Source organism: Buteo buteo, chromosome 9, assembly GCF_964188355.1.
Source record: "Buteo buteo chromosome 9, bButBut1.hap1.1, whole genome shotgun sequence".
Taxonomy (NCBI): Eukaryota; Metazoa; Chordata; class Aves; order Accipitriformes; family Accipitridae; genus Buteo; species Buteo buteo.
Window position 1 is genome coordinate 46,515,169 of NC_134179.1, and position 27,032 is coordinate 46,542,200.

Genomic DNA, 27,032 nt, shown 5'->3' on the forward strand with positions numbered 1-27,032 from the left:
AGTGACCGATTCACTTAAGAAGAGCTAAACAATTAAGTAAAATACTTGCCAAAATAATTTTATTTCCTTTGAGCATTCCAATATTTATAAACATTTCTATAACTTTCCAAGAAAAACCTAGCAGCATCTGAGCACTGACCAATTCTCTGAACTTAGCTACAATTTTTTTTAAACAATAACTTTATGAAAACAGGTTCTCTTTCTGCTCTGAAAGTACAAAATTATTTATGAAGTTGAATTGCTTGGCAACAGAAACAAGCAAAATATTTTCTTCCATAAAAAGAAATTTATTTTCTTTGCAGTCTCATTTTGCAGGCAGGGACTATTAGAAGCAGATTCTTATAGGGCTTATTATAGGTCACTGGGATACTAAAGTGCATCTGTTTTTTATATCTTCATAGGTGCCACATACACTTCTCAGAAAGACAACTGACACAACATTGGTATAGGCTTGTGGTTTTAAGGATTGGTTTATGTTGAGAATCAAGTGTTGGCTTTTCAGGGATTGTACTTGTGGATAATTTTCTTGGTTAGGGCAAGCTGGCATTTTGATATACAACAGGAGAACTGCTTGTATAGTTTTCAACACAACTATAATCCATGGCCTAAGATTAACCAGGCTGATGCATTAGTCATCACAAAATAATACTCCATTGTATTGGTATACACCCTTATTCAGGGTATGTATTTATGCAAAATGAAAATATGGAGGTTGCTCAGGAGTGCAAGTACATTTTTGATTCAAGCCCTGAGCCCAATATTACTCTTTTAAATGAATGTCTCCAAACTGTCAAGTATATAAACAGGAACTGGCTGCAATGGTAAATAATACATCACCATTTCTCTGAGGAGGCCACGTTCTACACTTTAACTTTTAAAATTTGTTTTACATTAATTTAAAGGACTATTTTGAAATTAGAAATGTTAATCTTTAAAGAACAGTGGGTAATTCCATCTTTATATGGTAAAGTTGTTTAAGTAACTTTATTGTTAATAAAAATGTAGTTAGTTTACTCTGAACAAGAACACTACATGCACATAATCTCTGCATAAGTGACTTAAAATTCTTGGTCCTTAAAATAATTACTAAACCATAAGCACTGATGAGAATTTCTGAGCAATGGAAAAAGAACTGCAGATCACCCTTAGGACACAAGGTAAGCATCAAACTCCTGGCACTCATAGCAAGCAACACTGTCTAATACCCACTCTCGAGTCACCATGGTAACATTGCTCTGTTGCTGGATTGCTGTAAGACAAAGACACAAGCGATAAAATTGTTATCAGTGAGTCAAAGCAAGCTTAAGGTGATCTTACTGATGTCTCTAAGATTAAGCTATTTGCTTTATCTTTGACATTTTAAAGGCCTTGATAAAAACTAAGAGTCTAAAAACAGCAATGTGGCACTACTACTCCTTTTAACAATGTAGGTAATATTTCTGCTCCAAAAAGAATAGCTGTTTGGCAAACGGTCAGGCAGGAAGTTTTGAGCACCATAGAATAAACACTAAAAGCAAGGAGTGCAGTGTTATCTTTTAATTTAGGACCTCAGTGACAGAGCCTCAGTTCCTGTCTGCTCAGGCATACTGAGTATGTGACAAGCAACAAGTCTCATTAAGAGAGAAGCAACAGAAAATTACTGAAGTGCTGCCAGACTGTTCTTCACCATTTCAGAATCTTTTTCTTTATTTTCTCATTTTCCCAGTGCCATGGAAACTGCTGTTGTTTTTACATCATCCTCCTGCTCCATTTTTTTGTTGAACTCCACTATAGCCTAACTAGCTCCCATTCATCCCTTAACTCCCACCATCTCATTTAAAAGTACGTTAGTCTGGAACACTTGCACCAAAGTCTCATGGTTTCTCTGGAGTATTTCGATTAAAAAAAAAAAAAAAAAAAAAAAAAAGTAAAACAGTAAAAAAATTGCAAAGCTATATCAGTTTAATGCTTTGTAGCTAGATATTCTTTCCAGACCAAGAAAATCTTGTCCCATCTGAGGCTTTCTCCTAGATTTTACTAATCCTCCAAGGGCATGCTTTCCCACCTTTTAGAAACTATCTCCAATCAGAAAAGTTTCTGTAAAGCTGATGATATGTGGGACAACTAAGCCAAGAATAGGATTTGCATGCCAGACTACCTTTTAAGACTCTATTGCTGATTTTTGAGATAATATACTTTGTCCATCCAGATTTTTCTTCCAAGACATACCTCCATTTCCAGATGCAGTAGGATTTTATTTCCCTTCTTCTACAAACCTCCCTGATATTTAACTATTAAAAGGGCTGAGGTGATAGAGACACTCAGTGTCTACCATAAACCAGTCCATGACTGTGTGTCATTTTACCTCTATAATCAGTGTTTTCCATCCAAGCATCTGGCTGCACAACCACAACAGCAGTAGAATTCTAGGATTTCAAGATAAGAAAATAAAAATACTACTGTTATTTGTCTGTCACTAAATCACTCTCACACCTACCTGCAGAGAGTGATAACTGGGCTAACTCTGCTTCAACGCATCACTTCCAGGAGGACTTTAAGAAGTGGTAGTAGAGGGAGAAAGACATTAGCTCCTAAGATTTTTCTGTGATCTCTCTCCAGGAATGCTGTGACTAAGTTAAAGCACTAAAGGCTTTTTTGCACTGGCAAGTGAGGCTCAGTGCTGATTTCAAGAGAGATTAGCTATCTGGCTAGCATAAAATACTCTGATCAGTTTTCCACTACAAGTTAGCCTGTCTTCTAATACAGAGTGGCCAGAGCCTAGAACACGAGAACTGTTACCATGCAGTTTGGCATCATTACTGTGCAGACAGTTCTCTAACATACCTGTATGCATCAGTCTTTGACAAGCCCATGAAGGCCATATAATCTTTCAACATGCTGTGTATCACATAACTATAGACCATTTACTATGTTAAGTGTAATGTTCATTAACACTTACTGTTGTGTGTGTGAACAGATGAAGTTGCTTCACTACAGAGGCACCACAAAGCTCCACCATCCATTCTAGATGTTCTGAAGAAATGAGATAAACAGTCTATTACTTCAATATTTTATATCACATTGAAACTGATACTGTTCCCTGAGTCCTCATGTGTTTGTTCCAAGATATAAACTATCCTAATTTGAAAGAAATGTAAGCCTTAGTAAAGAATAAGTCCTTTCACTTTCTAGCCTGCTGAGGAACATCAACTCACTCTCTTCCTTCACCCTCTAGTCAGGATTAAACAAAATAAAAAACCTCTGAAAAAGCAAAACACCACACACCCAAAACTTAAAGTCACTAATAATTTATTTCCTCTTATAAGCATGTAAGACATGAAATTAAATATCAGAAGTTAGAACTGTGATTATCTCTCATTAACAAAAGTAACCGAAGTATTTAATTTCCACCAATTTGTTAAATTGATAGTGAAGTAGGTAAGTAAGTCTAAGAGCCATAAGTAAGTGTAAGAGCAATAATTGATGATTCACTGCAGCAGGTGAAAGCACTGCATCCTCTGTAGTTATTAATGTAAATGTCAAGAGACATGAAGCTATTTCACCGAGTCAAAAATAAAGCTATATCAGACAAATCAGAAAGTACCTGCTGCACAAGCCACAAAAATGGGAACAGAGGTACAAATATTTTAAGTAGAAAAATTGTAGCTTAAATTTTCAAAACATCTATTATACTTTAATCAATTTTAAACTAACAAAAAGAAGCTATCCTGCCCAGCTCTTTCTTTGTATATAAACTTCTAGCTTTGCTGTGTTTTTAACTTTTAACATCTGCTGCTAGAGAGAGAAGATTACACTGAGGATGTGTCAATTGCTAGAAAAATGATACTTAGGAACTGTTTACTATGACAGAAGAAAAAAATGCTCAAATACAAGTGTTCAATAGCATCTAAAGCAATTACCAGACAGCATATTAATGCTTTTCCTTCATTGCTAGAGAATCAGAGATAAACTAGATAAAAGGCCTGTTCTGAAATACAGCAAAATTGCCAGAGCAGTTCTCTGAGGATATCCAAATAGAACACCGCTTCCATTCTATCTAGAGATATAAATGGATAAAGTTCTTTACCTACACTATACCTCACGTAGGTATTTTGAAAGTTTCAGAGTAAAAGAGGTACAAGAGTATCCAAGAAGAGGACAAATATAAAACTCTGGTGAACACACACAATCCCCCTCCAAATATTTTTTTATGCTAAGAGTTCATTTAATTCCACTAAAATGACACACCTGTAGTCATATCAGTGAAAGGTCCATAGCAACAGATCTCAAAGCCTTTAAAGATCTGAAAAACAAGGAACATATTAACAGAGTACGTACAGTGTCTTTAAAGGACAATACTTAATATGCCGGTTTCATTGCACTTCTAAGACTGGTTATCAAGCTATCACTGTTTCACAAAGTATATCTGAAGCTCTTTGTAACCTACAAAAGAAAAGAATATCATAAAAAACCTGCAACCCTGTGCTATCCTATACCGATGTTATAAAAAGATAGCATTCACTCTAAGCATAGTGAGTCACTTGAGCATATCTGCTCCGCTGCTGACAGAGCTCACCTTTCATGTATAAAAATGCTTAATTTGTAAAACTCTGTATATATAGAATAGCAGAGAAATTGGAAGAAGTTCCAGATGTTCAGCTAGCATAGCAACATATCTGAAACAGTCACAGCAGGACAGGATTTTCAGCCCTGATGTGCTCATACCTTTTCAGTTAGAGACTGCCTAGCCCTCTTAGGACCTTGGTGGTTTCTCCCATTGATTACATCTCCTCTAACTTCAAAGTTCTCCTGCAACATAACAATAACAAGCAATCAGAAGTTAGAGACTGAGAACGCTTTCCTGGTCAGAGTTCTGCACCAGAACAGGAAGAAGTTGTCAGATTTCAAAACTGGAAACCTTACAATTAAGTGTGTGCAGAAAATGAATTAAAAGACTTTTCAAGAAAAATTATGGAAAGCAGTAATGAAACCCCTGCAGCATCAGATAATTTTTAAAGAAACAAATTATAGTCAGACTGTATAGTAATCTAGGAAACTGTATAAAAGAAGGGGCACACTCCAAGTCTGTAATTAACTTATCAGTAAAGTCTCATTTGATAGAAATTAATTATCAGTACATAACCTCTAGATCTTCAACATGTGTTTTATTTCAAGGCATTCACTTAGTATATAGATTAGTAACAAATACAGTGCTGCATTTGATAATTTCAGGCCTACATCTGACTCAAACTCCCATTTCTCCAATACTTTATTGAAACCTCTCAAAAACTTCCATGCAGTCTAACCTGCTACAAGAGTATGAAGAACAGCTGCAAATTTTCAGTTTACTTGAAAAAAAATTTTGGTTTTCATTATAATTGGAGGCTCTTCTCCTTGCTTAAAGCAATGTGAGAGCGTATGACAATGTTAACAGCTGTCCCATATTCTAGCATTCCCAGTCAATTCTGTAGCAACTTCCCCCTTTCACCCCAAGCATGGGAGAGCCTTTAATAGCCCCCAAAAGGCCCTAGGAAGGGGTAAGATTTTTCTTCACCCTTAGCTTGACAAAAGGGCATATGGATTTCATACCAGGAAGTGGGCATTTCTGCTCATTAGATACATGAAACCCATACTGTGTCACTAATGTGACATTCTCCAAAAAACTGTACTACAGAATGAAACTCCAACTACTACCCAGGAATACAAAAATCCACCTAAATAAGGGTCATATCAAATAAGCTATTTCTACTAGGAAAGGTAGTAAATGCTGGCACAAGTTTTCAGTAGTTGGCTATTCTAAAGTTTAAAAACAAAACTATGAATATAGCCATGTTCCAATGTTATTTCCATAAGCAAACAACAGATCTTTTCCTATATGCTGTAATCCATCAATATCAGTAGGAACACTTAGAAAAAAGTATGCCTATAACTTGTTCCAAAAAACAAAAGGGGCCCTTTATGTCTTCAATAACAATGAATACATATAGCCTAGGTGTGGCTTTTGGTCCTAGCATTTGGTAAAACTAGAATCCCATTTTTCAGTGCCGTATTTCCATATATTAAATGCTTAGATGATATATGAGGTTACTAATACGTCTATCGACATAACAGCACTCCTTACACATTTGACATTTCACTCTTAAGATAAAAAAAACCTACCTCATCCAGTATCCTTCCTTCTTTAAAGGACTGAATTACCCCTAAACAAAAAGATCAGAACAGGACAAGTCATTTTATCCAGCAAAATTGTTCTTCCGCTGCCAATAGTCTGACTTCATTGCTATATTAAATTGAAGGTATTTGTATTAAGGGAAACTGAATATGGTATGATGCCTGAAATAACTTAAAGAATTTTTTTTACCTTTTATAAATAATATTAATTTTGCACTAACTGATGCCATGCATCTCACAGATTTAAATTAAGAAGGAGAAAAGGCTTTTGTCAGGGTGGGGAACAATCCAATGTGGTTATTTGAAAGCAGGAGAAGTATTCAGAAGTGAAAGAAGCTTGATATTGCTGTTTGTTTGGAATTTTTAAATTTATTTTAAAGTATTTAGAAGAAACTCTGCAAAACATCAGATGCCAAGACAGAAAGAGATTTTTTTTTTTTTTTTTTTTTTTTACTGAAACAAGAGTACATTTGTGGTAGAAGGGCAGAAACCATTTAGCTCCAAACCAAGTTATACTTACACTGATAACTAACTACCCATTTTCTTCCTGCAATACCCAGAAAGTACTTCAGTGTCCGTTCACACACCAGCTCCTTATCTGCAGAGCAAACAAGAATAAGATCTCTTCCAGTTTTGCCACTAGTGAAAAAAACAGCTCAGGTTATCGGCAGCTCTGCAGCAGCAAAATATCAAGACCATCTATAGAAAGGTTCTGAAATTCTAGTGTCGTGATTCTACTAAACTGAAGGAAATGAGCAGAAACTAATCACATGTACAGCTTCTGAACCCTTTTTTAGTTATTCAGTAAAGAGGCAAGAAAAAGCATGAATACTAGTCAAGACAGAGGACATTAGCAGTAGGATTCAGTGCCTAATGTTAGCATAAACTTTTAAGTGACTAGTCATTTAAGATCATCTTCTACTCTACCAGAACAAGCATAACTTCAGAAGGCAGGTTGTCCTATCTGTATTTTGTATGAAGACAGAACAATCTACCTCTCCAAAAACATATGGCCATGGTGTCTATGATACACTTCCTGAAGAAAAAGGCAAAAATTGAGTCCATAGATTTGGAAGAACAAGATTTTCTGGCTCCTCTTCTATGTTGGTTTTCAAAAGCAAGAAAGGCTTATGTGATAGATTGTATCCAAACATGAGCCAGCTAGAAGTGCTTCCATGAAGCAAAATGCAAGCATAGTACATAGCATAGCCACACCCAGATTTGGCTCAAAATACTTTGCTTTTTAAGAAAATGTTGGTTAAAAAACTAGGTGGTGGGTTCAGTAGAGAGCCTAAATATAACATATGCCTAGACACAGCAATATAATAACTTAATTTTCCTGATTAACGTTACACTTTTCTGAAGTCAATATAATGACATCTGTTTCAGAATACATTTGTCAAATTTGAAACTGTAGTATTGTATTGAAGTTTCTATAAAGTTCCTTCAAGCTTTTAATAATGGGATTCCTGAGCTCTACCAAAGAGCAAAGCCTAATTTAAGTCCCTTAATTAAGCACTCAAATAATAGTTACGATGAAATGGTAGGGCTGCTTTGTTCCTATGGAAGCATGCCTTCACTAGCAACTACCATCAGTTATACATACAGTTAAGTCCCACTTCCAGTTTTCTATTAAAGACAAGTTTCTTTCAAAAATTTAAAATGAAACAGCACTTATAATCCCCACAAGGAATTAGGAAACCAAAACAGCATCTTATTTCCAGAATGTCTGTATCCCTTTTCTTTAGGGACCATCATGCTTTCTTTTTGGTTGATTCTGAACTACTTCATGTTAATGTCCTGTAAGCACCTCAAAATTGTGACCAAACAGCTGGAGGAAAAAAAAATTAAGTAACATTAAATTCAAATCACACAACAAAACATACCCTCACTCTGATTCTGTGAAATAGAGTAAGATTCCCAAGTTTAAACTAAAAAATTATGATAGAGAAGAAAACAATTAATACCTTCTCCTCAAACTTAGTAAAATTTATTGCTGAACTGTCTGCTTGTTTGTTAGCCTAGAGTTAAAATTCTATACAGTGTGTAAATACAGGATTTGTTCACATAGCTCCCCACAAACCTGTTTTCATTATGACATGGGTTGTTCCTTCAGTAATGTGATTAAATAAAGTGCTCCGAGTTTTTCTCACAAACTTCTGGACCATCAACTGAAAAGTAGTGAAGAAAATTAACAGCTAGCAGATTAAAAAACCCCAACAACTCCAATTTATGGGAGTATAACATAAGATAGTTACTTCAAAGTAATGGTTTTATTTGTTTTGGCATGCAGAATATACATTTCCTTAAAAGTCAATAATTTTGGCACCATTCAACAGGCTAAAGTAAACAAGAGCTCTTGGTCAGTAGTTTATAAACCAAAAGCCATATCATCCTGGAAATGGATCATAGAAACAGGCTTATTAGCAATTCAGAATTGATTAATTACAGAAATCCTCACTATGGATCAGAATTTGGGTAAAGCAGCAGCATCTGAGAACATTAAGGGAACCACCCAACCAAACAGCCCCCACCCCTCCAATCCCCAAGGCTTTCTAGAAATAAAGTCCTCTTGCTTTGGAATAATGTGTTTTTCCCCTAGACAGTAGGCAGTCATTTAAAAAGTTCAAACATCACTAAGCTTTAGTGCTGTTTACAGGCAGCATTCTTCATATCTACAGGAGTGAAAAAGTTTGACTGAGTTGCTTTATTACTAATCTGCCATTCCTGTAAGATTGGTTTCCAGGACACTTAGATCTCTCTATGTTGAGGACTATAGTGGTAATCAGAACAATTAACAAGTGATCTCTAAAACTTCTGATATATACTTACATGTTCACTTTGATTTAGACCTGAAGCCACAACAGACATTTCTTTCCTGTTAGTCACAACTGGACTTGTAGCATTTTCTTTCCCAGCTGCATTGTGCAGAACAGATGTAGGAAAACACACACTCCTCTTCGATTTACATTCTTGAGCACAGCTTTTATTAGCGTTCTGAACTACAACAGAACTATTTGTGGCTTCTGCAGTTTGAGGGTTAAGAAGCCTTATTGAGGAGGAAGCATTATTTGGACTCCTGGTCACATTTCCAGAGAGATTTGGTAAGACAGATACACTGTTTAGCCTGGTCCCAGATTTCTGTTCATCTGTGTTTTCTGAAGGAAAAGAGAAATTACTCCTTGAAACAATTTCATCCTTCTTGTAGTCACGGTGGAAGACTGTTTCTCTACCTTTTAAGTTTAAATGCTGCAGTCACTTCCTCTCCTTATTTGTTTATTACTTTATCTTTGCCTCTATCATTACTTTTTCATGATCTATACCTGAGACACTAGAATACCTGTGAAAATTTTAGTAGCTTATCTGTCAGGAAGTACCAATTTATATATAAGACAGGTAATAACTCCCATTACTGTCAAAATGTTGTCCAACTCCATCCTGATGGCCAGCTATATGTTGGGCTACCAAACAAAACCAACCAAACAAGAATTAACATCTTTTTAAATTGACCAGCAATATATAAATTAAAATCATTATTTACAAGAGTTGTATCTTGCTGGTATGTAAAAACATGAAAAAAGCAGAAATCAAAATACGTTGGATCCCTCTTAGATGTTACCTGTTTCAAGCTGACACTGACTATATTTTTGTACTGCTTCCTGCACAGGTTTTGTCTTTTCAGAAGGAGCTTTGTTCTTCAGAATACTGTCACACTGAAGGGCTTTCTCCAAATTTGGTCTCTTTAACGAATAGGATTTAGAAGATGGAAGCAACAATTCTGGAGACCTTGAGAGAGGGAAATCGGTTTTAATACCTTTCTTACTCTTCTAAGTATCAGAACCATGTAGCAATAGCTAAGCTATCATAACTGCTCAAAAGCTGAGAGGTGTTTATTTCAAGACTTTTAATTTTTTTTAATACAAGATTAGAAATAAAAGTAAAACAAAACAAAACAAATTTACCTTTCTTTTTCTAACTCCTTGATTTTACTGTTGAGAGAATCACTTGACATAATATGGAAATCATTGGCTGAAAATCCCTTTGAACTGCTGCATTTATGATTTTCCAAATTTCCTTCTGAGGTTGACTCTGCCCCTTCAATAAAGAAAAATAATTCTTAAACAAGCAAAATAAAAGCAACTGTTCTTAATTGATTCTTCTGGTAAGTAGTCAAGCATACTCCAAAATCTCAATCCAGATACACTTTAGAGAGGCAAGTGTCCCAAAACAGAAATCTACACAAAATAGTAAGACATCTGAAACATGGCTAACAACTACATTTTATTTCACATATTAAATCGTCCACAAAACTAACATGTCAGCTGTGTATTAGGTGGAAGAAGTAGGATGTAAAATGGGCTGAAGGCAAATTTACACTATTTAGTGCAATTTGTTTATGAATCCCTTCAACACATTACCAAATCTCTGTTCACAAGCAGTAGAGAGGCATTTATTTGATAGCTAGATGCTTGTAATTTTTAATCAAACCATCAATAACTCTAATCAGTTTAAGTTTTTATGAGTCAGAAATCCATATTCTAGCATAACAACATAAACATGCATTGTATTAATGAAATTATTTTAAGTAATTTTCCCATCTGAAGGAAACTAATCATTGATTTGCTGACTTAATCTTCAAGCAGTCTATTTGTAGTTAATCTTGCGAATTTGGCCTACTATGCTTAGAAATGTCACTTTCCAAAGCCTTCTCTATGAAATATTCTCAAACTGTAGTAACGTTGAATGCCATGCAATTCAACCAGCTTTGTTAACTAAGCATGGATTGTAACCAGTCTCTTGGTATTAAGTATACTGTTAATGTTTTAATGGCTCAAGATGTCCAAAAGATGAGATAGAGGGAAGGCTGAAAACACAGTGCAGCTGTTAAATGAGTAACACAAAATCAGAAGAGGATCACAGTGAGTTTCTTCAACAACAAATGGCCCTACTTTCCTGTCAGGAATCCAGGTATCAAAGCAGCAGCCACAGCAGGGAAAGATGCTGTTACATCAGATTTTTGAATCAATTGAACAAACCACTGCATACCTTTCAAAGGCTCAACCTCTTCACTTTTCTTTTCTTAGCTCTCTTTTCTCCACAAAGGAGCTTCTTGATGCAGACTACACTCTTGACAACAAAAACTAACACACAAGCAGAAGACCTATTGGTATAGCTGCACCATATTGGCTGACAAATTTCACATTTTTTGTACTTTTTTTTTAAGATAGAGGTTAATCTAAAGGTCCATACCTCACACTGTACAATGCTATCATTCAGGAGATTTAAAAGCAATCTACAGATCATTTTGTGATATTTGACTAACACCCACAGCAGTGATGAAAGTCTTTGAATTTAGACAGAAAAGACTCCACAGTGAAAACCATACACAGTAAAGGCATAATAAGACACTAGATAACTTCGAATTTCAGGATGTTAAGTTATTCTAGCTGCCCTCAGAAAATAAAGATAACTGACTGAAGTAAGACAACAGAATTAGAAATAAATTTTTAGCAGCAAGTAGGATAATAAAGCACTGGTACAATTTATCTAAGAGTTCAGAAAGCATTACATCTTTGGATGTAATCAGCATTGGGTGCCTTTCTAGAACACTGAAAAATTCAAGAATGAACATCTGGACTTACTGTAGGCTTTGTTCAAAGAATGCTCTATGCTCTGTTGCAGACAGGTTGTCAGAACAGTAATCTCAGCATCTGCCTTGCCGTAAAGAAAAACCTTAAATAAAGCCCTCTCACTATTACTTACATAGCTGGCAGCATCTCACTTTATCCTCAATATACAATAAGCCTTTGGCGATTACTAAAATATTCTTCACTATTTATTTATTGCCTTGTGCACTCTACAGCTAGGAACTCTACATTCACGTCCCACTCAGGGGATTTACACACCACTATAGGTATTCTCCTCTTCTTTGCTGATCAGCACCCTGACCTATACTGTATTACTTTTGACAGCCAATACATACCCAGCCTAATTTCTGTCTTGTTCCTTGATATACTAAAAGACAATTTCTACCACAGCAATAGAGGCCAAGTCCATTTGGGCATTCAGCCACTCTCCCAGTCCCTTACTCATTCCAGTGAAAGAAAACAAGAGTACAACTAGAACTGACAGAACAGCAACATGGATTAGTACTGCCAAGCCACAAGGCCTACTCACACCATTTATACAATCACATCATGTAATCTCACACAGATATGTAACAAGAGTTTTTGAGACTAAGTGTAGTAGCTGAGTTATAAATAAAGCATGTATATCTCACTGAACAGCTGAATTTAGGTAAAATTCTGCTAACGTATCAATTTTAAATTAACACTATAATTTGTGGTAGAGGGAAAAAGGACTAGTAATAGTCACACAACTGTTCCTAAGAAAGCTGGGAAAGGTTTTCATTACTATTTACCTCTTTCTTGTCTCCTTTGTTCCATTTCGAGTGTTCCTTCATTACTGGAACGCGGCAGTTCCCTATGGATAGGTAAAAATGCACAGTCCTGACTTCCATGCTGCTTTAGCACTGCTTCAAGTACAGCCATTTCTTGCTGAAGTTTTTTAAGGTTATTTTGCATAGCATTCTTCTGCTGCAAAGGATACACAGTTGTGCCAACATTAGCAAACTCAGTTTTAAACAGTAAGATTAATTTCTTTGACAAACGCTTGAAAATTAGAGAGCGCAAAATTATTTTGAATAATTTTTTTACCATGTGTTCAGAAGGTGACTGTGGTGCTTTTACTGTTAACAAATGATGCACACATACTATGTTAAAAGCAAAAAAACCCCATACAACCACACAGTCATTTTGCTGTTCAAATTATTTCAGTTTAGATGGCTCACCAGAGTTTAGCCAGTCAGGAAAAACAAACAAACACACCCCCCTAACTTCTGCACAGATTTCCTTAAAAGTAATTTTGTCCCAACTGCGTTAGTTTGCATTAGCCACTTAATTTAAAATTTAATAATGAACATCAAGTATCGAGTCTCTGCACTTCCCACCATTACTGAAAGCCCCAAAGACTTTTTAAAAGGAATAAAATATTTCATCCTACTCTTCCTTACTTTCTCTCTCAAAAATTACAATACCCTCTATTAAAAACATGCCATATACACCTCCTTGTAAGAAGAGCTCAGGGCTTCAAAGGATCCTTTTAAAAACCAAAAACCTTCACCATACAGGATAAAGCAGTCTCCACAGCACTGAATACTACATTTGTAGCTCTAGCACTGGCACCATGTGGAACTTCCTTGTTACTGAATCAATTGAAAAAACCCAACGAAACAGAAAACCCCCACCACATAACAAACCAAAGAACTCCCACCAATCCATACTGCCACTATTCCATTCAATCCAGGTATATCCTAGAATCTCTATCAGTGAAGCTACATCAGCGTGCAATGTCCTGCCAGTTGACCACATTTCAGTCTTGACGTACATTAAAACCCAAAGGGCTGTTAATCCTGAAGAAAGATTTGGCATAAGACCTACCTTGAAGTTAGAGGACACCCCACCCCCACCCCCCCCCGACAAAACAAACCCCAAAACCCCCAACTGACACCCCCCCCCCCCGCCAACCACCCAATACATAAAGTCAGGCCATTAAGCAGTAATCAGAAAATAGTAGAGAAAACGTACTGTGCTAGATGTACCTTTCATTGGACACTGCCTGTTGGGTGTTGTATCTATAATATTCTAATACAGAATGATTTGATTTCAACTTTCTGCTTAGAAGGCAAGTCTCCATGCTTCTAAATATCATAATGTAGCAATCCTAACCACCGATCATTATAAATTCCTATCAATAAAGCTTTTAAATACAGGAAGCTCAGGTTTCCAGCATTGGTCAAGTGTGGAGATTTGTTAACTAGCATCTTCCACAATTAAGCACTGTAATCAACACCACATAACAAGTTATGGCCATTAGAATGTGATGTTACCATGGAAGACAAAGTTGGACAAATAATGGCATAGAAGCAGTTCTACAATTCTTCATTAATTATGCTCTTAGAAGTAATCTAGTGACACAAAGAATTATGATTAAAGCAGTTTCCTACTACACTGACTTCACAGCTTTCATGTACTTGCTTATATCCTAGAATGCAGCTAATTTTAGAATTTAGTGCATAAACTCACTCACCTGTGTAGTAAGGATTTCACCCTGAGAGAATGGTCCACATGAATCTTCTACATTACTTGTTTCACTGTCATATCCAGATGCTTCACCTTGAAGGTGGAAGAAAATCTGAGTTAGTTAAAAAAAACAAACCAAACCAAAGATCATCCATAATCTCTTACCACACAGACCTTTCAGTCAACTGTTAACTATAATGATAAAGTGACAAGTTTTGAAAACACGTAAGTTAGAAGCACAGATTTACTTTTAGTGAACATTTTGAAGAATACCCTGTCACACATATGGCAAAGTAAATAGAACTCAAAGTGTTTCAATAGTGATGAAAGAGTCCTAAATATTTATGAAAGCCATAAAAAGGTCAAAACAAGCACTACAGAATTCTACATCCAATTGCAACAAACATTTCATCTGGGGAAAGAGCTTAGGTCGGCTTTATGAAATTTTGCTGATAAATGCAAGTATCAGATTGCAGTAAGAAAGCTAGCATTTCACTCAAAAATTAATTCCCATCAGACAGACTCAGTCTTGCCTCCAGTGCCCAGTCTATTCATTTTTGCTCTGAACAGAGAATACTGGAAGAACTTAATTTTTAGGAAATAAACCACATAGGGTTTTTGTTTGATTGTTTAGAGCTGATATACTGTTTTAAAAGACCAAACACCACCTAAATACAGAACAAAGTTCCCATGCAAACACCAAAAACCTAGATGCAATGACATTACAAACACAACTGCAGAGATAAAAATCTTGGTTTGTACCTAGGTTTGCTCCCATGTTTGGGTCTTCTTGGCATTCATCTTTAAAGTTAGTTTTGTTTATCTTCAGCCCTTCATTACAACTCTGAAAAGCTTCTTTACTCTCATTCACATTGCTCACTTGTTTGGATGTATGAACTTGTATTAAAGGTTTCTTCAGCTCTTGTGCTTCATCAACTGATTCTTCAGACACGTTGGACTGGGAAGAAAATAAGTTGACTGAGCATTCCGACTCCTGGCTTGGTGAAACACACCTATTACTTAGGGTGGCTTCAGGCATTTTCTGCATATTATTGTCATCATGACTTCCATTGTGAGGCAATGTGATGGGACTTACTGAAGACTCTACCACAGATGTCACTTGCTTACTGATCTGTAAAGGTGTGCTTACTGATTTGCCAAATATTAATGTCTGAAAACACGGGAAATCTTCATCCTCACTAGATTCTTCATCTGAAGATTGCAGTTTCTGCGCTCTTCTTCGAGGTCTTTGAATACATTGAGATCTTGGCTTAGAACTAACATTTCTATTGTGTAGTTCTTTTACCAGCACATTGTCACTTCTTTTTACAAACACAGCAGATCTCTCTCTCCTATCAGTTTCAGAAAAGCTGCTGTTCTCTTCAATATCATCATCAAAGCACAGTAAGCCATCAGGGGTTTCAGACAAACCTGCAAAATCACTATTCCCTTTAAGAGGTTCTTCTAGAGACTCTGTAACTGAACACTCAGGCATCACTGTGCTAGTGGTTTGGGTTGCTTGTTCTTCATTCCCCTTTACTTGTTTTCTTTCTCTTTTGCTACCTTTTTTCCCAATGACTTCACAGCTGAATTCAGCAGGCCTTTGCTGACAAGTTGCAGGACAAATCATTGACCTGGACTGAAGATGTAGTACTGGTCCTTTTCCATCAACAACTTTGGCCTTTCCTGCTTGATTGCTTTCTGAACTGAAGCATATTTCATCAACTGTGTTTAAATTCATTCTTCTGAAAATGTGCTCCTCTGTATTATCCTGATCACTTTGGCTTCTATTACTTCTGATTGGATTCTGTCTCAACTCATCTTCTATCCCTGTGTCAGTTGACAGTGCCTTTTCATTTCCCTGCTCTCCTTTTTGCGATCTGTTTTTGTCTTCAGTCCTAGCAGTATCCATTCTTAATGGTGTCAGATTCCCTTGATTTGCAACCTGTGAAACATCATCTTTATGTTCCCCTGTCTGCATACATTCAGTGTTGCTGCCAAAGCAAGTCACAGGACTAACACAAGCAGATTCATAGGTCTTAAGCTTCTCTTTCTCATAAACCCTACTCAAGCTTTCAGCAGTTTTCTCTTCTTGCAAGTTTTCTGTTTTTAAATATTTTCTATGCTTATTTTCTACCTGATCAGCACGTGATCTCTTTAAAGTTTCAGAAGCAGCATCTTCTACTGCACACACCTTCATCGAAGTAGGATAAAGGCTAAATGATACGCGTTTTGAATGCCTAAATATATTTCGCAGATACTGTGTGTCTAACTCACTATCTTCAGCTTCCTTGGTCAATTCTGAAACATTTTTAGCCATTGGCAATTTTTCAGTTCTAAAGTTCCCTGGAACATTTTGTTTATCATGTGCACTATCCCATGGAAATGTAGTACATGATTCAGTCATCTTTTCAGCCAGGTGGGAAGCAGTTTGCACAACAGCCATTGAAGGAGACTGCAGGAGGAAAGGGCTACCTAGTATTTCACCTTCTTGAGAAACTGCATCAGGTGCAAAGGAACTACAGTTTGAATGCTGACATGAAGATGTAGGATTGAAGAGACTTTTTCCAGTTTCTGCAGTGTCGGATGAATTCTTTAGACTAATCTGCATTTCCTTTGCTTCCAGATCACCACCCTCCAGATTAGCGACTGGCTTGTAACTCAATGTATCCTGGGGCTCACACAAGTCTTGGCATTCCGAAGTGTGAACTAACACATTCCTTTGGACTCCAAAGAAAGACCCTTCATGGTCACTGTCATACTTTCTTGCTCCCTTAATTACTACTCCTTTTCCTGTTTCTTTTGTCATTTCTTCAGAAAGTAATTGAAGCCTCCTGCTGCGCCTGACTTGTCTTTGCTCAGAATCAACTCTCCTTGGTTCTTCGCTGCTTGGATAGCTATCAATCTGTGGCTCAGCTGGATCAGGGGAAACAGAGTTTCTATCCACTAACTGTAGAGTACACATGGTTCTAGTAGAACGCCTGCACCTTTTTGCTGCAGAACTTCTCTTTTTAGAGCTTTTCTGATCACAATTATTCCATTCTAGCTCCCCATCACTGTGCTTGCCAGTTACCTTTTCAATAGCTTTTTTCCTTGTAGATCCTCCTCCTTCCTCAAGTTCTGTGAGTGTATTATCCTCTCTATTCTCAGAGAGGCGATTCTCATTAACAGCAGAACTTTCATCACATCTTTTCTTTTCAGTGTCTCCAAGGCACCAGTTAACACTTTGAGGGCACCCATTTGCCTCTTCTATATCTTTTTTCTTGATGAAATCCTCAGGTTGCAGGACATGGACAGTCTTCCTTTTTCGTTTTAGTCCATCTTCGCTGGAATTATTCAAGCACTTCTCATCAGCAGCCGTATCTTCCTTTTTTGTAGTAGGTAAAATGTCTCTCAAGCTAACAGGGGGATTTGACTTCCTCTCTCTCTTGTATGTTTTCCCAAATATTTTGTCTTTGATGCTATCTGCTGTTTGTTTTGACCATCTCTGGTTTCCTTCAACCACTGCAATTTCCATGGAATCTACCATAGGGTCAGTCTTTTCTGAAATACAGGAATCTTTATCTGATAAATATTTGTCTCCTTCACCTGAAATATCAGTTGCTCCAGCAGAATCATCCTGTGAAGAATTGGAAGACAGAATGTCGTTGGTTTTTGAAAACCATTCATTGACTTTCTGAATGCTTCGCTTCAGTCTCTTCCTAGAGACTCTATTCAGGGTAGAACAGTGAAGCGTCCCTGGCTGAAGCAGTTTCTCCAGAGGAAGTTCTTTTTCATGGAAAGAATCATTCTCAGGTTCATACATTTCCACAGCTTCCACACTTTGTACAACAATACCTATTCCCTTGCTTTTATCCAACCTGCTCTCTGAGCTATCTTTTAAGTCAAACTCTTTGCTTTTACTATTGCACTGAGTTTGCTCTGCATCCATTTCTTCTTCTGTGTTCTTAAAGAAAGATGTATCCCCATTCCTTAAGGGACTGGCATTACCTATTCTGTCAGACTGCTCTGTGAGTAGGTCTACAGCAAGAACACTTAAAGGAGAACTCTGGTACTCAGTCGTATTCACTTGGCCAGGTTTGGCATATTCAGTGATGCTCCGAGTGCTTTTCTTGCTGAAGCCTTCTTTCGAGAAATCGCTTTCACCTGAAGATTTATAGGTATTATAAATTATTGAGCCCTATTTTACACGCACAAGAAGAATGACAAGCTTCATGGCTACTTTGTTTTAAAAGAACTGTTCTTATTTCCCCCCCAAACAGAATATTACACTGCACAAATATCCGTCTAGAGAAAGATCAAATTACATATGACATACGTTCATCCAACTTCTTACATGAATTACCAGACAGTGCTCTCAACTTGTATTAAAAAGGATAATATGGCTTATGTAGAATAGAATAAGTTTTGCACGTTGATAAATTTACTTTTTTTCCCTTCTGTTCCTGTGCACAGAATACCTACATTTTAAATAGTCTATAGGTACAGTCTTCTATTATACTGTCACTAGCTGTAGGCATCAACAAAACTACAACATGCAAGACTGCAAGTATACATAGTTAATCATGTCAAATCAAATTGTTAACTTCTTGTCTTTCTTTCAAGCTTAATCGTTTTTGTCACCAAAATAACAAACACACCTATGACATTTGGTGGAATTATTTCTTTAGCAGCCAGCTTGTCAGGCTGTGTATTGCAAGAATATTCGTTCCCCTTCTCAGCACTCTTAAGTTCTTCTGGCTTTTCTTGAGATGAAATCTGAAGTGCTTCTTTGTCTTCTAACCTGTTGGGAAGGGAAATCTACTTTCATTACAGAGAAAACCACAATAGACAGAAGATGATACTTAATTTTCCCTTTTTGCTCTCCGAAATAGTTTTTGGAGAAGTCAGGCTGCATGATTGGCACTCACAACTAGATCCCTTCAGAGTTTCAGGCCATTCCTTTAAAAGATCCCCTCCCACATTCCTGAATTTAACATTTACTTTCTAAAGCATAGTAGATGCTTTTCTCTTTAAGATCTAATGTCTGTGTAAGCAACAAAACGTTTAGAAAACGGCTTTAAAGCATATTATATGACAAACTGATGGGAGTCAGCTACCCATTCTACCCTGATGCCCTCGAAATTGAAAATCACTTGTCAGCTTGAAGAATTCTATCAGTCCTATGCTAAGAAACTAAAACATAGGAATGAGAATACTGAACTATTGTCTTTAGAAAATATGAATTCCTTAATCACCTTTACTTACCCTGTATTGCTTGTCTGTTTAAAAAGCTCTTCAGATGAATCAGAGCCTAAAGACAAATCAGCTGTTACTCTGGTTGAAATGATTCAGAGAAAGATGACTTGCCAGATTCAGTGTTTATTATCACAGAAGCATGCATGCTTAGTTCTTTCTAGAGGTAGATGCTTTCAACTTTTATCAGATGAAATCAAGTTCAGTTGTGCAGTATTTTAACTAATTATAAGGATTTCTATATATAAATATCTACATAGCTCCAGCATAAAATTCTGTTTAAATACAGTGACTGGTAACAGAGAGCTACTAAGAGTTAATTAACTAAGACTTAGTTTCCAATTTCTAAATTTATACATGAAACAGCTGCTAGTATTTAGAATTTTGAACTGGAAGTCAGAGCAATATATTTCAATATCTGTCTCAGATCCTTTGATTGATCTTGGAAGAAGCAGTAAGGGAAAAAAAAAAGGTAACAAACACTATCTGTTAAAAGAAGCAATTCCTTCCTTGAAGGAACAGGGAGAAAATAAACTACACACAGCATCTATCTTGTTTCTTGCAGCAGTCAGCAGCAGATAATAAGGAAGTTCTGAAAAGCTAAGATAGACAGAAATGAAATATTCTTTTCTCAATTAGAATTCATTCTTATCTCTAGTTATTAGCTAGACCCTCAAGCACTGGTAACAAGGCTTAACATTCTTTAGAAAACAGTAGTTATCATTAGTTACAACAACTATAACTTTTTTTCACACCTGTAAGAATCTTCTCTTCTTTGGATCTTGTACACTGAACCTTAAATGTTTACTACAGCAGCATTACTTCCTACAATATAATAAATTATGTAAAAAACCCTTTGATTTACCAACTTGGAATTGTCCATCATTTGTCCCTTTGTTCTCATTTTGGGTGTTAAGGAGAAATTAGTGTTTATAAAGACTTTGAACTTCATCAACCTTACTACTTTGCAAGCATCATACGTAAGCTCAACTAGCACGGGCAACAGATCTTACCAAACTCTATATAAATCCCTTTTTCAGAGTCACATTTCTGGGTTTTGTTTCTTAGGGGACACCTTTTGACCCTGGTATCTGCAAGCTGTGTATTCACATTAGCTTCCTGCTGACAGGAGAATAGAAAGGAATAGTTATTTATAACAGTAGGCTGTTTCAAAAAAATAAATAGTAATTATTTGAACTACAGCAGGGTGGGCTGATACATATGAACTAAGTATTTAAATTGGCAGCCTCTATACAAAAAACCAATACATGTAATTTATCATACTGATATCAGTAATGGAATGTGTTAATAGAAACAATTATCATGCATTTAACAGCTCAAATCTTTAACGGTTTGATCTTACTTAAATTTCTATTCAGCATCAAGCAGATGAGACAAGAAACAACGTACCATGAGCAATCTCATACACACAGCAATCACCTTAAGTTTGGTAATGTCTTAAGAATTCTTAAAACAGATTTATGGTCTTACCACTACAAAAGTAAGAAGCCTACCAATAGTTAGACAGCCTCATTAAACAAGCAGTACAAAAAAGCTTTCGATCCTGGTTTCAGTAACAGATTATACCAACATTATCTTTAAGTTCAGGTCATTTTACACAAACAACTTTTTAAAGTAGGTTAGGAAGACAAAAATATTTAGATGTCCTTGTCTGGAATAATATTCAAGTCAAACAGTGATCTGAAAGAAAACCAAAATCTCCTATTCCATTCATTTATGTATATGCATGTATACACATTTCAAATAAAACACTAAACTATCCACAAAAACAAATTGGGGAAAAAAACAATACCAAGGTGGAGTTTTCTTGTCCATATTCTTTAGCACTTTTTTTCCTGTTTCTGAAGCCCTTACTTTGGATGACAGAACTTTCTTTACACAGGAACTCAGCAGCATTGGCTTCTGTGGATGTTTTAGGAAAGTGATGACTGTTTAAAACTGAAAAATGTCAACAGGAAATAAAAGCAAAAACATTTTCTTACACTGAGCACAACAGCAGGTATTATATATTAATATAATAGCCTTGCATAGACCCTATGCAACTGGTACATATCCAGCTAAAATACAATTATCGAAGAAAGAAATCCAATTGGATTATTAGTCTGATTGTTCTTTGAGTACTTTTCAAGTATTAAGTAAAATCTTGATCTTGCCAACTAATTTCCCAACCAATTTTGCTTAGATAATCTAGCAAGAACAGGATCCAATACTAGTGATTTTAAAATGACTGAACAAGTTGAAAAGAATTTGAAAAGAAAGTCTAGTTTTTTATAGCACAATATATTAAGAAAAAAAAAACCAAAACAAAATGCACAAACCACCACCCACCCACAACAACATCTTGTTTCCCAAAATATAAATAAGCATTTGCCTGACTTGCCAATACCCTTTACAAGACACTGAGTACTAGTAAAGATAAATTTGGATTCCAAAAGGATATACCTGAATGGGACAAGTTAACATACACTGTTACAGCACTTGCTAATTCAGGCTCTTAAGACTAATAAGTTAAAGCTGCAAGGTTGGGCATAATCAAGAGCAGGGCTTTGCCACACAGTTATAGACTAAATATTATTTGGTACACATTCAGCTGTATTTCAGGAACTGAAAATAAGATTGGCTGGAGTCATCAAATGCACAATAAAAACCCTTAAGACTGTTCAAGAGGTTATTGTAGGAAAACCTTGGGAACTTAATGGAACTTATGCTTCTACATCCAAGAAAAATTTTTTTATAATTCTTCCCATATTGAGTACAGCACAGTAAATGAGATACCCTGCAAATAATTATGATACAAATGCCAAAATCTTATTTAAAAACCCCTGGGCGTATACATTCATAACACTTACACTTTACTCCAGTGTCAAGCTCAAATGCATGGATAGTTTCCAACAATCCCTCAATTAGTTGCTTAAATCTGGAATTTTCTTTCAGACTTCTGAAATAACATCACCACATGAGTTGTTTTAAGACAAACGTATGGGTCAACTATTAATAATTTTCCTAGAATTTAGGCTGAACAAATAAAGGAGTAGAACTCCAAAGCGGGAGACAATGAGAAATTGTTGCCAAGGAATAACACCACAATTCCCCAAAACAACCATTACTACGGGAATTAAAACTACCACAAAGTGAAAATTTCATATTTTTCCCTACATAGGCTTAGCACAGAGAAACTAATGTAATGACTGAACAATAATACAGTCTGTACTTGATAGCACAAACATTTGCCAAGAATGGTGTCTTCACCTGCAATCACTTGAAAAAAATTAATATTGAGGTAAGGCACTAAAGAGTTACTGCTTTAGAAACTGACAGTTTACTTAATAACCACCTTTTCCTGTTTATTTCTGTCTTCTGCTAAGACATTTTTAAGACAATGATTAGCTTTTCCTTAAGAGTTCAAACTTCTCATCCTCAAGTCCACTTGCAAAGATGCATTACCTCTTGGTAACTTCAGTCTTACACAGAGGACACTGTATCACCCCTTTTTTCTTTTTGCTGAGAAGTTTGAACATGCAGAACCTAGGGAAAAAGAATAATTACGATGGTAACAAAAGGGAGGATTTTATTTTCTTTAAAATCGAGCCTAAGCATGCACCACTTAGTAGAAATCCTTCATTATCAAGCTGAATGCCTGTATTCTTGTTCTGGTGTTACAATGAATTAATCAATCCCCTTTGACACATCTGTGAAACTGCATTTATTTCTTATTCAGAATTGATTTTCCCCCTAAAATAGCTACACATTAAGTCATCAAAACAGAGTATACATCATTAGCACTAAAGAAAACAAGTATACATGGAGAATAAGAACAGATTGACTAAGCATTGCAATTACAAGTTTTCAAACCTACCTGCAGAATATGTGATCACATTTTGTTGAAACCGGCTCTTCTACCACATCCAAGCTACAAAAAGAAAAATGAAGGAAAACAAGAACACAGAAGTTACATATAAAATGGGAACAACAAAATAAGATTCAGAAATAGTCGCTTTCTGAACTTAAAAAAAAAAATCTTGGTCAGGAAGAGGAGGACACATTTGACAATTTTTCATTTGAGAACCAGGTACATTAACAAATACTGTGATTATGTGACATATACATATCTACTAACTTTTCACAATCTTTGTCTGCCTCTGGCAAAAAGACAGCATTTTTTGGAAATGCCAGTTCAGCAGAGCAGGAAACTTGGGTGTTAGAACACTAATGTCTTCTTTTTCAATGCTGACCTCCTGTGACAAGAATAAAGGACAGTAGTTCTGTTGGGTTCAGGAGCCCACTGGACTCTTACTATGTTTGTATAAACCAAATGCACAGATGTGTCAACACAAATAAATACTTAGGTTATTTCTTCCCCGCCCCAGTTTTCTATTCTAATCCCATTCCTGTCTAGCAGTGTGAAAATTAACATTTAATTTGATACTAGGGCTTTCAGAAAACCTCTAACCAATTCACTTGTTCAACTATACCTTAAAAATAGTCTACCTTGAACACATACTAAAACCAAACGAACAAAAAATCATTTTAAAAATACTGCTCTAATTTAGGCATACATTTTGTTACGAACCCTAGTTATGTAGGAAAGGTTTCATGAGTTTCATAGACTGTGTATGTATATAAGGAAGACTCCCCATGATGACCATGTTCTGTCTAGAACCTAGTAGTATGTAAAAAAGTTTAAATAAGAATTCCAATTAAACAACATAACTTGGATGAAAACAGCCAAACCAAATATAACGCTATTACTGCGGAACAGTCTAACTTGTGCCTATAGCAAAATATACACCAAGAGCCAAAAGCAGCCTCAGCATTACTTTTGCATGCATTATTCATTCCCCAATATCATTCATTCATATTTTGGTATGTTTTAACATTTTGATTTGCCATAATACAAAAATAAGATTATACCTTTATGCCTTAGTGTCGCATATGGAAATAAAGTGAGACAGGCCCAACCTCACCACATTGACAGCCTTCTGCCCAGTTAATAATTACGAACAAAACTGCTAGATGCATTAAAATCCTGGTTTTGAACTGCCATTCACAACGTGTCTTGCTATTTAACCTAAACAGTACACACTTCCATGATCTTTAATGCACACATACGAAAAAAAGTAGACATTAAAAAAAAATCTCCATTCCATGTTGAAGTCAGCTTCCTCCCAACAATCAGCTGCACGAGACTGTGTAAAATTACTTTCTGAGATATTTCATTATTCCATCACATTCCACATGCAATAAAGAACAGTGGATGTAGGAAACAGTTTCTATTCTAGCTCTTTTAACATTGTTTGTTAAGCCAATGAATAACCAAGCTAACCATCTAACGGTGATACCTCAGTAAAAAGCATGCTGCCTTTTCAGAAAGGTTTGGATGCAAGTTTTCTGCGTAGTGATACAGACATCCTATGCTTTCTGCTCTGTGCCTTCATAATAGGTGTTATCACCAACGCAGAAATTATTTTGGTTTTCCAATGGCAGTAAAGTAAAATCTTTCCAAATGGATTTGAAATTTAAGGATTTAGAAATATTTGCCACCATAGACAAAATAAACTTCAGCAGTTTGGTTCAATGGAAACAAAAGTCTTTCAAAGGCTCATCAGACATTCTAGGTATGTAGGCTTTAACTAGAATCTATGCTATTTCAGCATTTGTTTGTATTAAAGAACTACAGACCTCAGTTACCTTTTAGAGACAAAGGACAAAGATCCAAGCTGCTTTACAAACAATACTGTAATCCAGTCAGCTACATTTTTTTCCTAACTGGATAGAGGACTGACACATTTAGGTTGTAATAGAAAAGCAAAATTTACTAGAACATAAGAGCAAAATACAGGTTCTGTCTTGCACTTCCTCACTTGAGCCTTACAAAACATCAGTATACTTAGCCTTAAGACAGAATTCTTTTTGCTTTCTGATAACCCATAGAACTGACAAAGCGTTTGAAAAAAAAAAAAAGAAAAAAAGAGAGAGAGAAAAACAAAAAGACTCATTAACTATACTAATACGGAGTTCACATTATTCTCCTGGCATACCATATTGGGCACTCCAAGTTCTTCTGCATAGCTGAAAGCACATTTTGTACATCTCCAATAGCAATCACTGAGAAGGCCATCCTTCAGATCCAAAAATACTCTACAGAAAAAAAAAAGTAATCAGCATTGTTTCTGATCTGTTGCATCTCATAACCATGTTTTCTCCCGTATGGCTTTTCTGGAGCATGCTGAACATCGAATACTTAGCTGCTATTTCTTGAGTGAGGCTTTACAGCATTGGAGTTCTTACTCTGAATGTTTACAGTTAAAATCTGTCAAGTCTCTCATAGTCAAAGAGGCAAACTGAAAGGGTTTACAGAAGTAACATTCAGCAGAAACTCAGCAAGGGCACACACAAGCGTAACAGCAAAAAAAAGGAGCTTCCTAGGTAGAAAAGCATGTAAAGGAGACAGCAGATGTGCTTACGCAAAGGACCCTGGGAACTGCCTACACCAACCGGCACAGGCAAGACCCTACTGCTGTCCCACAAACGGGGTTCGTTTACCTGGTGTGCAAGCTAATAACACACAAAGTCGAGGTATTTTCAAATTAACTTAATTGATGCGCATGAATAGGTGCCTGTCTCAAGACAGCACACCCTTGTCTCAAAAATTCTCACATTTATACCCTTAACTAATACATATTCATTGTTATTTTCTTCAATGATTGGTTCTTTCTTCTTCACCCCTCATGTAAATTAGTGTGCAGACTTTTTCCTTCATTGTCTTCTTTTGAGTAGGTGGTCAATGAGTCGGTGGTCACAATCTCCCCCTGTAGGGATTACCTTTTACCTACTTCTTGCCTAATCTTGGCAGTTCCAAGTGGTTCTTCAAGGTTTATTGACCAGACCACAATCCATTACCTCCTCTGACATAAACATAAAGCTCCATCATCTAGTAGTTAGTTCCTAAACCCCAAATCACATCTAGTTATTGTTTCCCTATTTTAAATATTAACTGATGGGGGCTGTACACAGGACTTTAGCAGCTCCCTAGTTATTTCAATCACATTATGCATATTAATTAATAACACCGCGGCAAGTACTGCAAATCCTGAAAGCGAGGAGAAACCGCTTAACCTTTACGCGGCGGCAGCTCGGGAGCAGGGACAGGCCCTGCAGCAAGGCCTATCAGCAGGCCGAAGCGAAGCGGCCCAGCACCCAGCTCACCGCGCTCCAGCTGCCCAGCCCCCACCATCCCGCCGCTGCAGGGAGAGCCGGTCGCCGCTGCTACGGCCCACCGGGACGCTGCCGAAGCAAAGACAAAAGCAAAGGCAAATCGCAGCCGCCCAGCCCAGAGCCACTCACCCGCCCTCAGGAGGCGCCCGTCCGCATCGCATTTCGCGCCCTTTCCGCCACGCCAGGACACGGCGGACCTGAGCAGCCAATCCTACACCTCAGCCACAGCACGTGGGCCGAGACGCGTCCTCTTATTAGCTCCTTCCAGTC

The 27,032-nt window shown here is 36.6% G+C and overlaps 1 protein-coding gene across 3 annotated transcripts; it reads right to left on the reverse strand.

Moving 5' to 3' along the window:
• Nucleotides 1-108: 108 nt before the first annotated feature.
• BRCA1 (BRCA1 DNA repair associated) lies at nt 109-27,023 on the reverse strand. Of its 3 annotated transcripts, none has more exons than XM_075036643.1 (23): nt 26,892-27,023; nt 25,586-25,685; nt 23,404-23,457; nt 22,992-23,072; nt 22,397-22,485; nt 21,340-21,485; nt 20,540-20,645; nt 19,539-19,584; nt 18,932-19,074; nt 15,054-18,437; nt 14,299-14,384; nt 12,572-12,746; nt 10,113-10,245; nt 9,770-9,936; nt 8,983-9,308; nt 8,234-8,321; nt 6,671-6,748; nt 6,139-6,179; nt 4,705-4,788; nt 4,228-4,282; nt 2,939-3,012; nt 2,345-2,405; nt 109-1,249 (listed from the first exon to the last, which is right to left on the reverse strand). In XM_075036643.1, exons 2-23 carry the CDS (start codon nt 25,663-25,665, stop codon nt 1,146-1,148), a joined length of 5,601 nt encoding a protein of 1,866 aa, XP_074892744.1. In that variant the 5' UTR covers nt 25,666-25,685; nt 26,892-27,023; the 3' UTR covers nt 109-1,145. The 3 variants fall into 3 exon arrangements, with proteins under 3 accessions (XP_074892744.1, XP_074892743.1, XP_074892746.1); XM_075036642.1 differs by having other exon boundaries at nt 20,540-20,648; XM_075036645.1 differs by lacking the exon at nt 2,345-2,405 and having other exon boundaries at nt 20,540-20,648.
• Between the last annotated feature and the right edge of the window lie 9 nt (nt 27,024-27,032).